The 14,321-nt window shown below is 36.3% G+C and overlaps 1 protein-coding gene across 1 annotated transcript; it reads left to right on the top strand.

The window, feature by feature from the left end:
* Nucleotides 1-1,146: 1,146 nt before the first annotated feature.
* On the top strand, nucleotides 1,147-12,734 carry LOC132097672 (adiponectin receptor protein 1-like). Its single transcript, XM_059503538.1, has 8 exons — nucleotides 1,147-1,432; nucleotides 2,135-2,327; nucleotides 7,173-7,295; nucleotides 10,263-10,434; nucleotides 11,160-11,346; nucleotides 11,826-12,013; nucleotides 12,089-12,282; nucleotides 12,595-12,734. The coding sequence occupies exons 2-8, from the start codon at nucleotides 2,196-2,198 to the stop codon at nucleotides 12,721-12,723; spliced, it is 1,125 nt and encodes a 374-aa protein (XP_059359521.1). The 5' UTR covers nucleotides 1,147-1,432; nucleotides 2,135-2,195; the 3' UTR covers nucleotides 12,724-12,734.
* Nucleotides 12,735-14,321: the final 1,587 nt, after the last annotated feature.

Genomic DNA, 14,321 nt, shown 5'->3' on the forward strand with positions numbered 1-14,321 from the left:
GGGCGTGTCAACCCTTCAGCCATTCATATCACGTAGCGTAACAGTTCTTATTCTGGGCATTGTAGTTTTTTGTAGTTCGAGGTGTTTACACAATACGCATGTGTGTATTGAGGTTTAGAAACGTGTATGAAGTAAAATGGCTCTTTTTTTACTTTGCAGTTTTAAGAGTGGAAACAAATAATAACATTGTTGTTATATCTTCGTCAGCAGCATTTAACAAATTAATTGTGATATTTTGGACATCTACTTGTGAATTTTGGCTAACTTGTACTTTGGAAATATTTATTATTTTTGTGTTTTGAGGGCATAATGCATCTTGTTTTTCGATATAAAAATGTTATAACACATTTGTTCTAAAAAAAACAGGTATCTGGGCTTCATCTAGCGGTATGTAGAGGAATCACTAAATTAAATATAAATTAATGTTGAAACAAAATGACCTGGTTTCACAGACAGGGTTTATTCTAAGCCAGTATTAGGCCATAGTTCAATGAGGATATTTTAGTTTTTAGTTTTTTTTTAAAAAACATGTCTTAGACAAAACATTCCTGGTGTGCATCTTGATACAAAACAACGGCACTGACATATTCACATCAGTACAAGTTCCTTTCAGTTAAAACAGCTCAGGCTTACCCAGCTCAGTCTGGGACTAGGCTTAAACCTTGTCTGTGAAACCGGGGTATACATTTTAATTTGATCTTTGAGTAAAGTTTTTTTTCTTTTACATATAAGTACAGCACAGTTTTTATTTAACTTTTAGATAAAAACATTTTAGTCGAATCATTATTCAAGTTTTTATTTACCTTTTTGTAAGCACAGTGCAGTGTTAATGTTCAAACTGTGTATGTACAATGTTAAAATGGCTGACAACAATAAATATTCTTATTAGGAATAAAACTGTCTCGTTCTCGAACTGTGCAGAGCTGTAGCTGAATAGTCAGGCCAACTACACTACTGTATTTTAATGTTAGTCATTACTTGGAGATCCAATTATTTTCTGAGGTGGTACTTTTTTGTCCTGTTTTCTTTCTTTATTTATTTACTCCAGTTGAAGGCACTATAACACAGCACAAAACATTCAACAGGTGAACTTGTGGGCCGGATAGTCTGGATTAGTCCAGGGCCGAGTTTTAACGACCGTCCAGCACCTGGCCACACGTCCGCAGCTCACAGTCACAGCCCTGGGTCAAACCGGTTCCGGTACCACGTGTTCTTCCCTCTCTGACAGAGACGCAGGACGTGCCCACACTGTCTCCGCGAGCTGACAGCGTACAGCATACCAGACTGTCTGTATCAATTAAGCGATTTGTCTTATAATTTGCTAATGAACTGAACCGCCTGGTTCTACAGGTTCAGAGACTCCTAGCGACCATACGGCGAGCAGCGGCTGTCGGTAAACTCCCATCCACTGATTTCACAGCCTGTCAGCCAGGTGACGTATCAACACCGAGCTCTTATATTATTAACTCTAGTCGGTAATATTAATCTGGGAAATGTGATAAAAGTAACTATGTTTTTGAAATGCATGATCAAATCAAAACATAGTGCATTGCATTAGCATTCAGGCTAGTGTCAGCCGGTTTGACTAAACTGATGCAGTTCAGTCATATTATAACAGCGATGTTACACGTCTTATAATAGCAATAATAATAATACAAACACAGGACGTTTAGCAGAATGTTGCTCGACCTGAGAATCCGCAGATGTTTGTTTTAATGGTTTAATTATTAGTTTGATTGGTTAGCCTGTAAGCACGTTAAGATAACGGGATGTAACGTAAACCTTTAACACCATGGAAATTGGAGCAACCAGATCTGACCAGATCTGAGCAGAAACATAATTGATCATATTACGACAAACTGCACGAATACAAAACAGATATGTTTAATCTAGTTTACGTTTAATCAAATCAGTACAAGAAATTAGCTTAAGGGCCCATTTGAATTTATTTTAGGGGCTTTTGCACATCATGTCTTTAATTTCTGACAAAACTTAAAGTGAATCAATTATTATATATCAACCAATTTGATATGTCAAGAATGGAATATTATAAAATCCATGATAAGTCTTGACTACATGGCCGATGTTTTTAACAGCAATGTGTTAATCTGTACTTTTTCTGCATCCCCATCAGGCCCAGATTGTGAACTGTGGAAGGAGGTGTAAACTCTGAGGAGTTTTGGGTTTGTCTCCCCATGACAACGTGTCACCGTAGTGACTGTGGCTCCCACAGTAATGCGGAGTGGTGCCCCTCTGAAGATGAGGACGCAGAGCTCTCCGATATTGGGCCGTTGCTGACAAATACAGCTGAAGCTGAGAAATCGAGAGTGAGTTGTGAGGGAAAAATAAAACACAATGCCGTTTGGGGTCAGTAGTAGCAGTATTTTTATTTGAAGAAACTTATAATTTTATTTTGCAAAGGCACTTTAAATAGTTTAGAGGTTAAAGGAAAACGCCACCGTTTTCCCATATTCCACTATGTTCTTCCCTCATCTTAGACGAGGTGATACGTACCTCTCCCGTCTCAGTGCGTGTACTCAATCGCTGTAGCGCGGTGCCGCTATGCTAGCATTAAGTTTAGCAACATTCATTCCTAAGGACCCAAACAGGGATGAATTTAGAAGCTACCAAACTCTTCCATGTTTTCCCTATTTAAAGACGGTTACATGAGTAGATACACGAGTTAGTATGGTGACCCAAAATAGACAGTGGTGATTTCCTAAGTGGATAAAAATGATGACTGTAATGAATGGCGGAAGATCACTTCACAGCACTTTGACCTCGGCACAGTATTCAGGGTTTCCACGGGTCTTAAAAAAAGTCTTAAATTAAGTTGTGTCAAATTTGTAAATTGTACAGGAAAGTCTTAATTATGATTTCAAGAGGTCTTAAATTTGGGGACGGAAAGACCAGAATTTCGATAGGGAAACCGTTATATTCTACCAAACACTCCACCTGCTGGCAGAATAAATCAGCATTGTCAATAAACCTGTTGTTTTGTTCAGAGTTCAGACCAATGCGAAAATCGACCCATGTTCTGCAGGGGCTGGCGCTCTCTCTGGCAGCAGAAGGCCTCAGCCCCACTTCTGTTTGTGACAGCTGCCACGGTCTTTCTCGCCGTTTCTTCAATTTTCTCTGTAAAAAAAACTACACTGTTCTCGGTGGCGTGCGGTGTTTTTTTTTAAAATGATGATGCAAAGTTACCACAGCGGTATTATTATCATTATTATTATTATTTAACACTTTTATGTATCAGCTGCCAGAGTTCGTGCCAGGAGTCATGATCGTTTGTTGCCGTTTCTACTGTAAACTACACTGTTTTATTTTTAAATAAAATATTTGATGATGCATATTATAAACCAGCAAGCAGATGCAATTAGAATATGAGCCCAATAAATTGCATAAGCATTTTCCAATAAAGAACACACAAAAGGAATGCCGCTAGCCAATACTTTATTTTTGCATACACACACGCACGCATGCACACACACACACACACATACACAAACATTTCATTTATTTAATGTAACACTTTAGTAATTATCTAGTTGCTTGCATATTACTATATTAGCAGTTTATAAGTACTCATAAAGCACATACTAATGCCTTATTATGCATGACTATATTCTACATCTTACACTATAACTGAACAGTAAGCTAATTAATAGATTAATAGTTAAGTGAGGCAAAAGTCAATAGTTAATATTGAGAATTGTATCCTAAAGTGTGATCATATGTATTTGTTTGTGATGGGTATGATTTGGAAAGGCACACACATCTTATTAAAAGGTTTAACAGCTGAAATGCATATCAGCGCAAAATCCAAGTTCAGAAACAGGTTTGCATCAAGCCACACATCTGGAGAAGAGTTTAGAAAAGCATTCTGCTTCATTGAAGGTTCACAGAAGCATGTAGTCTCTGTTACCTTTAACAGGAGAAGTTTGAAATAACTAGGACTCTTCCTAGAGCTGGCCTCCTGGCCAAACTGAGCAGCTGATGGAGAAGGGCTTTGGTTAGAGTGTTGACCAAGAAGCTGATATTGACTAGTTGAGCTCCATGATCATATGTAGAGATGGGAGAAATCTACAGAAGGACAAACATCACTCCAGCACTCCACTGATCTAGGCTTTATGGCCTCAGTGAAGATGCATGAAAACACATTTGGAATTTCCAAAAAAAAAACACCTAAAGGACCATCAGACTCTGAGAACCGAGATTCTTTGGTCTGATGAACCTCAATTCTAAGCATGTTTGAAGGAAACAGCTCTGCTTATAATTTGTACAGTAGCATCCCAAAAGTAAAATGTGCTGGTAGCAGCCTCATGCTGTGGGCCTGTTTTTTGGTAGTACAGACTGAGGGACTAGAAAAGCTCAATGCACCAAAATATTGAGATGACCTTAATGAAAACCTAGTCTAGAGCATTCAGAAGCTCAGACTGGGTCAAAGGTTCACCTTCCAACAGGACAATGACCTAAACACAGCAAGAGTGGCTTATAAACAACTCTGTGAATGTCCTTGAGTGCCCCAGCCACAGCCTGGGATTGAACTCAATCAAATATTTCTGGAGAAACCTGAAAATGTGTGTATGCCCCCATTCAACCAGACAGAGCTTTAGAGGTGAAGAGAAGAATGGCAGATAATTGCCAAATTCTGATGAGCAAAGCTTTTTGTATCATACCCAAAAATACTTAAGGCTGTAAAGGTGCTTCAGCTAAGTACTGTGTACTTGTACTTGAATACTTATGCAATCTACATATTTCAGTTATGTTATTTTTAAGGTAACAAAATGTATGAAGATGTGACAATTCTGTTTTTGCTTTGTCATTATTAAAAGCTTTTTTAACACATAGTGTGGTCACACCAAATGTTGATTTAATTTAGTTAATAGAAGTTAATTAATAAAATCTATTTATGGCATTATTTTTGATGGCTTTTTACAGCATTTTTACACAAGTGCCTAAACCTCTGCTCAGTACTGTAGCTTTGGATGTTTCTTGTAGCATTTTGGAGACATTGCCACAGTTCTTCTGGATTGAGTCTGTCTCAGTTTGTTCTGTTATTCCAGACTGGATGATGATGATGAGATCAGATCTCTGTGTGGAGCACTGGCTGCTGTCAGACAAAAATCTCACTGGATTATTACATTTAATAGAAAAAATAATGTTTGGAAATGTAAACTGATATTTACTACAGACACACTACAGCAAAACATAGACTTAAAACTATATATTAAAATAATCATGAGACCATTTTAATTGAGATACTTACGTTTTTATTGATTTTTTTAATGTATTTTTTATCATTTATTGATTTTTTATTTCTGATCCTGACGGATTACTTATTCTTCCTCAAATATGGTGAATACTTTGTTGCTTTATCAACCATTTCTGTGTAGAACACTTAAAATCTTTTGTTTTTTCAAATACAAAAGCGAACAATTCTGCTGAGCTTTGTGTAGGGATTTATTTAGTGCTCATCTGCTTGTTGGTATGTAGTATGCATCATCAATTTTTATAATAAATTGTAATAAAAAAAAAACATTTAATTTCTCGGTGATCCCACATTTGCCCATTTTCACTTAAATTCTATACTTAATTGAACTGATTTCCATTCATCACTTTATTAATTTATGTAAAATAATCTGACAACATTTATATAACCTCAAAGCCGCAAGGAACATAATTTAAGATAAATTTATGTTTGTTTGTTGTATGGCTTCTGCCATCAGTTGTTGTATGCCATCACTCAAGGCAAGGGAGGCAGAGTCTCTTTAGAGAAAAAAAATGGATGAGAAAGTTATCGATATTACAAAAACAAAATGTGACACAAAAAGTGCAAGTCACTCGTTTTTATAAAGTAACTGTCCAACAGCGACACCCGCTGGTAAAGATAAAAAGAACAGCTGAACATCAGTTGACAAATAAAATATATTGTTTGTATTGTTACTGCCTTTTGTTATTATTTTGGAATAAATGTACAAATATGTAAAAACGGTAACTTGATGAAATTTATTTGTTTTGAGAAACATAATATTACATAGTGTAAAAATGCAAACTATAATTGTTTTTAGCCACTTCTAATGCCGCTTCTATGTTTCCTCTTCATTGAAAAGATCAGTTTTGTTAATACAGATTTAATTAGCTTGGTAAAATCCCAAATGCAAGAATTTGACTCAAAAGATGGTGCACATTTTTAGAAAAAAATGTCTTAAAGGTAAAAATGGCCATAAAACTAGTTGGCAATGATTCATTTCTATTATTGCTGTAAACTAACCACACAGAAGATGAAGAAATTAAAAAAAATTCAGGAGCCAGCTGTTAGTACAATTAGAGATAAGATATCAGCACAATAACACACTCTATAGTAAAATATTATCTAATTACTGTTAACGATGAAATACCAGAAAATGATCGAGATATCATTTTTTGTCAATATCGCATACCCCTAATTTATATTATTAAATTGATATAATATTTTATCAATAATAATTGTTTAAATTAATATAATAATTAATACTTTTAAATCTATTAAAAAAAATGGTTTAAAGGCTGAAATGTAAAGTTAATATGGTCTATAGACATTGCCCAACCCCACAACCCATTTTATTTGAGCTTTTAAAATCCCGCAGAAACCCTGATTATAGTCATAATTGTTATCCACTTAGGAATTCGCCACTGTTTATTTTGTGTCTTTAAATAGGGAAAACATGGGAGTGTTTGGTAGCTTCTAAATTCATCCCTGTTTGGCTCCTAAGGAATGAATATTGGCATAGTGGCGCCGCGCTACAGCGATTGAGACGGGAGAGGTGCGTATCAACTCGTCTAAGTTGAGGGAAGAACATAGTGGAATATGGAAAAAACAGTGGCATTTTCTTTTAAAGTAAACAATTATAAAATTCCAAAATGTTTCTATTTCAAATAAATTATATTCCTTTGAACTTTCTATACATTAAATAATCTGACAAATCAGCTGTATTTTAAAATGTATTAAAATGAAAGAGTTATTTAAAAAAAAAAAAGTTTAATCTTACTGTATTTTTTATCATATAAATGCAGCTCTGCTGAGACCCCAAGCTTTTAAATGGTAATGTACATATAATAGCTGGAGTGAGGAAAGAAAAAATTAAACTTACTTAACTAAAAGATAATTAGAAGCATGATTGTTGTTGCAGGGTGCATCAGCATTACCTGATGAGGAAGAGGATGAGGATGAGGATGAAGGAGGTTTGCGGGTGGCTACACTGCCCATGCAGGCACACCATGCCATGGAAAAGATGGAGGAGTTTGTACACAAGGTAACAGATGTTTATCCTTAACTGTCCTGGTACTCCTATTGATGTATTTTCAAAAATGCCATGTGTTTAACTACCGTATTTTCCGCACTATAATCCAGAGCGCCTTATATATGGATCAAGGCGCTCTGTCAAAATGTTGACATTCCCTTTAGCACAGCTCCATCTAGTGGATGCATAACGCAAACCCAGTCAAATGTTTGACTGCAGTATCTTCTATTCTATGCACCTTATAATCCGGTGCGCCCTATATATGAAAACAGTTCTAAAATAGGCCATTCATTGAAGGTGCGCCTTATAATCCGGTGCGCCTTATAGTGCGGAAATTACGGTAATCGCAATGTTCATGTTTTAAATGGATTGTTATTTAAATGTGGCCTATTTCAAGTCTGATATGTTTGTGTTAAAGGGCACCCATTATGCCCGTTTTTAGGGCTGCACGATGTGTCGTTTAAGCATCGATATCGCGATGTACGATCCACGATAGTCACATCGCAGGATGTGCAATGTAGGCTGTCGTAGTTGATCCGTTATTCATTAACTGAGAGAGAAAGAGAGAGAGGGAGAGAGAGAGAGCGAGCGAGCCCCGGCCGCACGCTCACCGTCTTCAAACAACACGAGCGATGTCTTGCTCTCTCTCCCTCACGCATATTAATCAATTGACACGATGGTGTCGATGTTTAAATAATTTAAAGTTAAAATCATTTAAAATGAGAATGTAAGTGTGCTCACCCTGTTTTTGTTTGTAAGAAAAAATTAGATTAGATTTCATATAATATATATATATATATATATATATATATATATATATATCGCAATATATATCGCAGAAAAATTAAATATTGCAATGTCATTTTTTTCCAATATCGTGCAGCCCTACCCCTTTTTAAAATATGTTAAAAAAATGTAGGTGTCCCCAGAAAATGTCTGTGAAGTTTCAGCTCAAAATACCCCACAGATCGTTTATTATTTAATTTTAAAATGACTGTTTTGAGTGGAAGCAGAAACTCGCTGTTTTTGTGCATGTCCCTTTAAATGCAAATGAGCTGCTGCTCCCTGCTCCCTTTTCCAAAATAGGGCTGTGCCTTTACAGCTCTTTAAACCACTTACAATAAGTCACATGTTTTTATTAGATAAATAAAATTACATGAGGGTGAGTAATTAATGACAGAATTTAAATTTTTGGTTGAATTAACCCTTTAAGTGACAGCAGTGTGATATAGAGCAGGGGTTTTCAAACTGTGGGTCGCGACCCACTTGTGGGTCACAGAATGGAACAAGGTGGGTCGCACAAAGTCACTTGGCTGCAGCTAAATTTGCGTTTCAATGACACACACACACACAGTTCAGTCTAGGGCTGCACGAAAGTGACGAGTGGGAACGGTGCGAGGCCGGTGGAGTGATTGGAATTGAGCGACACCTGCTCGACTCACCAGTCTCGAGAACCACGGAGGAGATCGGAAGGATACAAAAGAGGAGCGTCCGTCTCCCCGGCAACTCACTCCAGCCCACCGCCTCGAGCATCCTCCTTCGCCCTGCTCGATGGCACTGCGGATTCACCTCAGTGCCGAGGGATCTTCGGCACCGCGTCCCTCCTTCCTCCCAGGCTTCGGCACCAGTCTAACACATTAAAAACTTCTCAATCACGGGAAGGAGGAGGCGGGAACCGGGAACCCACTCGTCACAATGATATAGCCCACCAACATTAATAAGGACTGCAATATCCTTAGTGTGATTTTCGAATTGCAATTAAGTCCGCGTGCTTTGCGTGTTTTGAAGCGCGGGCGCGCACGAGTTGTAATAACAGTGAAGGTCTCAGAGCAATGTCATTAAAAGGTTCAATCGGTCCGCATTATTAAAAGAGAAAAACTTGCTCACTTCAATACACTATATTCCGCATGAGATTGCATACACCAGAAAACAAATGTTACGAAAACGGTTTCAGGTAGGCCATGTTCATTCATTTCTATCGTCCGTTTGAGCTCTGTGCACTTTTTTCGTTCGGGAAACGGTTTGTAAAAAGCATTTCACATGTACAGGGTGAGCAGTGCACAAACGCAGGGTTAATTGTAACACTACAAGATTTAAACATTTCCACATAACAAAATGCACAAAAAAATAATGCAATACTCCTTGACGTATCATCTCTTTTTAGAGAAAAATTTGCCAAAGTTCAGAAATATTTTGAAGATATTGCTGAACATTAATTTAACCATTGCTAAAATAAATTTCTGCCTGAACTTAATGTCATCCAGTTTTTTTTTTTTTTGTTTATTTAAAACGAGACACATGTTTATTATTATTTTTTACCTATTTCACAATTATTTTAATCTCCAAACAGTTTTAGATAGTTCTGCTTTGCTTCTTATGCTTTTTCTAAAAAAAGTGTTGGATTGTGCTCCGTTCTCACCGACACACACGGAAGGATCGTGAATGCATTTTCTGCAACAAAACACAGCAGCGCAGATTACAGTTCACTGGAGTGAGCCTGTTTAACGTTTTTATGGACACTACATATTCTAAAGTCTGTAAACAAAAATTAAAACTTAAATATTAATAGTGATTTTTTTCAGGTGTAGGCCTACTCTAAAATAAAAAGTTTTTTTTTCTTAAATACTTCATTTCTGTCATCAAACTTTTAAGTAAGATTAGGCTTAAAGTAATATCAACCTTTTTTTTCCTCAAATATTGTGGTGGGTCATGAAATAGATTACACTTGTCTAGGTGGGTCGTGGAATGGAAAAGTTTGGGAACCACTGATATAGAGTACCTACTGCTGTCTATGCTGTAGATGAGCCAAACAATAAAATAAAAACAGTAAATCACACAAAATAAAAGGAGTGGGTGGATTTTTATCATTATAGGATGGTTGTGTACACACACTGTCAACACACATTTATGTTCAAACAACATGTGAAAGTGATTTTTGCGTATTAAGGGCCCTTTAATGCAAAGTCTTTCCATTACCAGGTATGGGAAGGATGTTGGCGAGTTATTCCGTACCATCTTCTCCCCGACTGGCTAAAGGACAATGATTACCTGCTGCATGGACACCGCCCGCCCATGCCGTCCTTCCGTGCCTGTTTTGGGAGCATCTTCAGGATTCACACGGAAACTGGAAACATCTGGACGCACCTGCTGGGTCTGTGCTTGTGTTATGTGAAATGATAATGCAAAACCGTTTAATGTAACAAAACAAGCATCTCTTGAAATACTATATATCACTGTAGCCTCTTTATAAAATGACTATCAGAAAAACATTCTCCTCAACAGTTTTTATTAAGCATTTCCTGTTGTATTATATACATTTTAAAATTGTTCAAAAGTTAGGGGTCAATTTTTTTATGTTTTTGAAAGAAAATCTCTTATGCACAAGCCTGCATTTATTGTTACAATTTAAAATACCTGTTTTGTATTTTAATGTATTTTGTGTATTTCAATATACTTTAATGTAATTGCATCAAATTAGAATGATATCTGAAGAATCTCACACGATTATTCAGATATCGTTCTAATTTGCTGACTTGTAGATCAAGAAACATTTCTTATTATTACAATCACTGTTGAAAACTGTTTTTCTGCTTATGTTTTTATGGAAACCGTGATGGATTTTTTTCTGTACCGTTTTGATGAGTATAGAAATAATTTGGAGCAATGTAAAAGTGTTTACTGTCACTTTTAAACAGTATGTCATATAACCCCAGTGGCTTTTTAAGAAAGATAAATTGAATGATATTTGTAATGTGATAATCCAATATGTTTGAATCACTGCCCTGAGGATGACTTCTAATGGCAGTCTAACGTATAATTATGTGTCTGGTATGTAGTTTGAAAGGCCAATTGAGTTAATGTAATGTATCCCTACAGGCTTAATTCTGTTCCTGTGCTTGGGCACTCTGACAATGCTGCGGCCAAACGTGTCATTCATGGCACCCGTGCAGGAGAAGGTGGTGTTTGGGGTGTTCTTCCTGGGTGCAGTTCTTTGTTTGTGCTTCTCCTGGCTTTTTCACACTGTCTACTGCCACTCGGAAAAGGTCTCCAGGACTTTCTCCAAGTAAGTGACACCCGTTTTTATGCTCTTTGTGTGTAGGCATTTTATGGGAGGCACATTAAGTGGCATTGTGTACACTGGCGTCCAAGAATTTGAAATAATTATGTTTTTTAATGTTTTTGAAACTAGTCTTTTATGCTCAACAATGCTACATATATTTAATTAATAAATACAGTAAAAGTTTTCTACTTAAAGAATAAAAAAATTATTTTATTTAGCAAGGATGCACTAAATTCGTCAAATGTGACAGTATAAACTTTTTTTTATAAAAAAAGGAAGATTTCTCTTTTAAATAAATGTTCTTTTGAACTTTTAATTTATCAAAGAATCCTGAAAAAATGTATCTCAGTTTACACAAAAATCTCAAGTAGCACAATAATAATAAGAAATGTTTTTTTTAGCACCAAATCAGTGCTTTAGAATGATTTCTGAAGGAACATGTGACCTTCAGTAACTTGAATGTATGTTCTTCATGTCTGTAGGTTGGATTACTCTGGTATCACGTTTTTGATCATGGGCTCATTCGTTCCTTGGCTGTACTACTCGTTTTACTGCTCTCCTCGGCCGCGGCTCATCTATCTCTTTGTTGTATGTGTGCTGGGTGTCGCTGCTATCATTGTGGCCCAGTTGGACCGATTCGCCACCCCTCGCCACCGGTCCACACGTGCAGGTAACATTCTCCCCTGCCTCTCAGAGTAACTGATTAATTTCAGATGTTTCATAAAACATTTTTTCTCATATTAAGGTGTTTTCCTGGGCCTCGGTCTGAGTGGGATCATTCCCACAATGCATTTTACCATCACAGAGGGTTTTGTGAAGGCAATGACGGTGGGTCAGATGGGCTGGTTCTATCTAATGGGTGCCATGTACATTAGTGGAGCAGCACTTTATGCTGCACGGATACCTGAACGCTACTTCCCTGGGAAATGTGACATTTGGGTAAGACTCAAGGAAATCTTAATATTGGAAAGTAGTGTAATAGCATAATATTCATGCAATTATCCAGTTATTTTAGCAGTACAAAAACAGATATGCTTGTTGATGTTTATACTGATGATATTAATTGAATTTGTAATTTTTTTTTATCATAATCATTAACAAAAAGTTTTGTAGCAACTAGTTTTGATGTTTACAGCACTTTGTTATTCATCTATAGCAGCTAACTAAATGGAAGTCTCACATTGACTGAAAATAGCTTAATTTTGCATTGCAAAAAAGTTTCTGTGGTCTCTGTCTGTTTTACTTTCTCAGTTTCAGTCTCATCAGATATTCCATGTGCTGGTTGTGGCAGCAGCGTTTGTCCATTTTTATGGCATCTCAAACCTGCAGGAGTTCCGCTATGGCCTTGAAGGAGGCTGCACAGATGATACTCTGCTGTAAAGAAAAATAAATCACTCAAACTTTGGCCAGTGCCTGCTCACTTCACAATGAACCTGGACCCGACACAATGCTAATTTAATCATTTTATTATCTCTTGAAGGATTTTAACATTTATTTTAGTAAGATGTTTATTAGTTAAGATACTTCATAAATGAGGTTGTCTTGTGTTTATATTGTTCTTCACCTTTTCAGTGCAGCACAGAATTTATTGTAAATCACTAGAATAAACCATAAAGCATTACAGAGGTCTGGAGAGGCACTACCTCCTCCAACACTCTCATCTTTCATCTGCCCAGGGTTCTTAAAATGTCTTAAATAACGTATTCCTAATAAAAGGCCTTAAAAAGTAAAAAAAAATTCCTAATTTCAGATTTGATGGGTCTTAAATATTTTTGGTCACATTACTGCTTAAATAGCTTCAGTCTGAGGGACCTGATGACTGTTTACAACCATTTACACGCAGTTTAACAAATAGGCCTTTATAAAGGTAAATAAAAACATGCAGAATTAAGTATGTAAAGCTGTTAGAACACTAATGAAAATATTGCTTCAGAATAATTGTGCACCACCAAAAATCTCAGTGATGTGGTAGTTTTGTGGGATATTTTGTGTGGAATATTGTCTGCTGATATTAAAAAAAAGTTTATTGTATATCGTAGAAATAAATAAATATAAATAAATGTATCGTACAGCGATGATATTTTTTTCTTTTTACATTTAAAACATTAAATATTACATATATGTATGTAAAATAATGTGTACTTCCATTACAGGTTTAGGTCTTAAATTTCAAATAAGGTGGTATTAAAAAGGTCTTAAAAAGTCTTACATTTCACTTGTTCTGTGGATACCCTGTCTGACTGATCTGTTGGTTTATGCTTCTGTATTTTGTAAGAATTTTAGGGAAAACACATGAACATGCTTAGGTCTCAGTTTTCTGAAACACGTTTGTATGATCATTCCTTAATTTTTGACCTGAAATGCTTAACCTAGAGCTTCAGCAGTGTGTTTCACGTTGGGACACAATTTGATCTTTTGTTTGAGCAAATCAAGGTTTCAGTCAAAAATACTTGAACTGGTTTGGGAAGTCAAGATATTTGAGAAGAGCAAAATAAAGATGAAACATCAAGAATTGCTTGCTTTGATCATTAATAGTATTTTTTTTTTAAAGTATACTGACCCTTTGGTGTGTGTGTGTGTGTATATATATATATATATAGAGAGAGAGAGAGGGAGAACACTTACTTAAAATACCTTCCAGTTATCGGTGTTAATCTGACACCTTGTGCTAATTTCCTTTATCTGACAAACCCTATAACTGGCAGCCTAACTTTCCAGTTTTCACTGACTTTGCAAGATAGTGAGCCATACTAAAGTGATTGAAACCCTCCGACAGGAGGTTGTCCAGGAGAAGGCCAACAGCAGTAATGGCAAGAGAAGATGATTGTTCCAAATATGTGATTTCTAGAATAATGCATCTTTACAATGTCACTAACTCATTCAAGTTCCCCAAAAAGGCTGAGGAGCATGTTGTGTGGAAAGAAGAGAACTAGTTCAAAGTTCACTTCAGTGATGAAAGCAAGTTTTATTTGGGTCTG

The sequence above is a fragment of the Carassius carassius genome, chromosome 21 (genome assembly GCF_963082965.1).
Source record: "Carassius carassius chromosome 21, fCarCar2.1, whole genome shotgun sequence".
Lineage (NCBI taxonomy): Eukaryota > Metazoa > Chordata > Actinopteri > Cypriniformes > Cyprinidae > Carassius > Carassius carassius.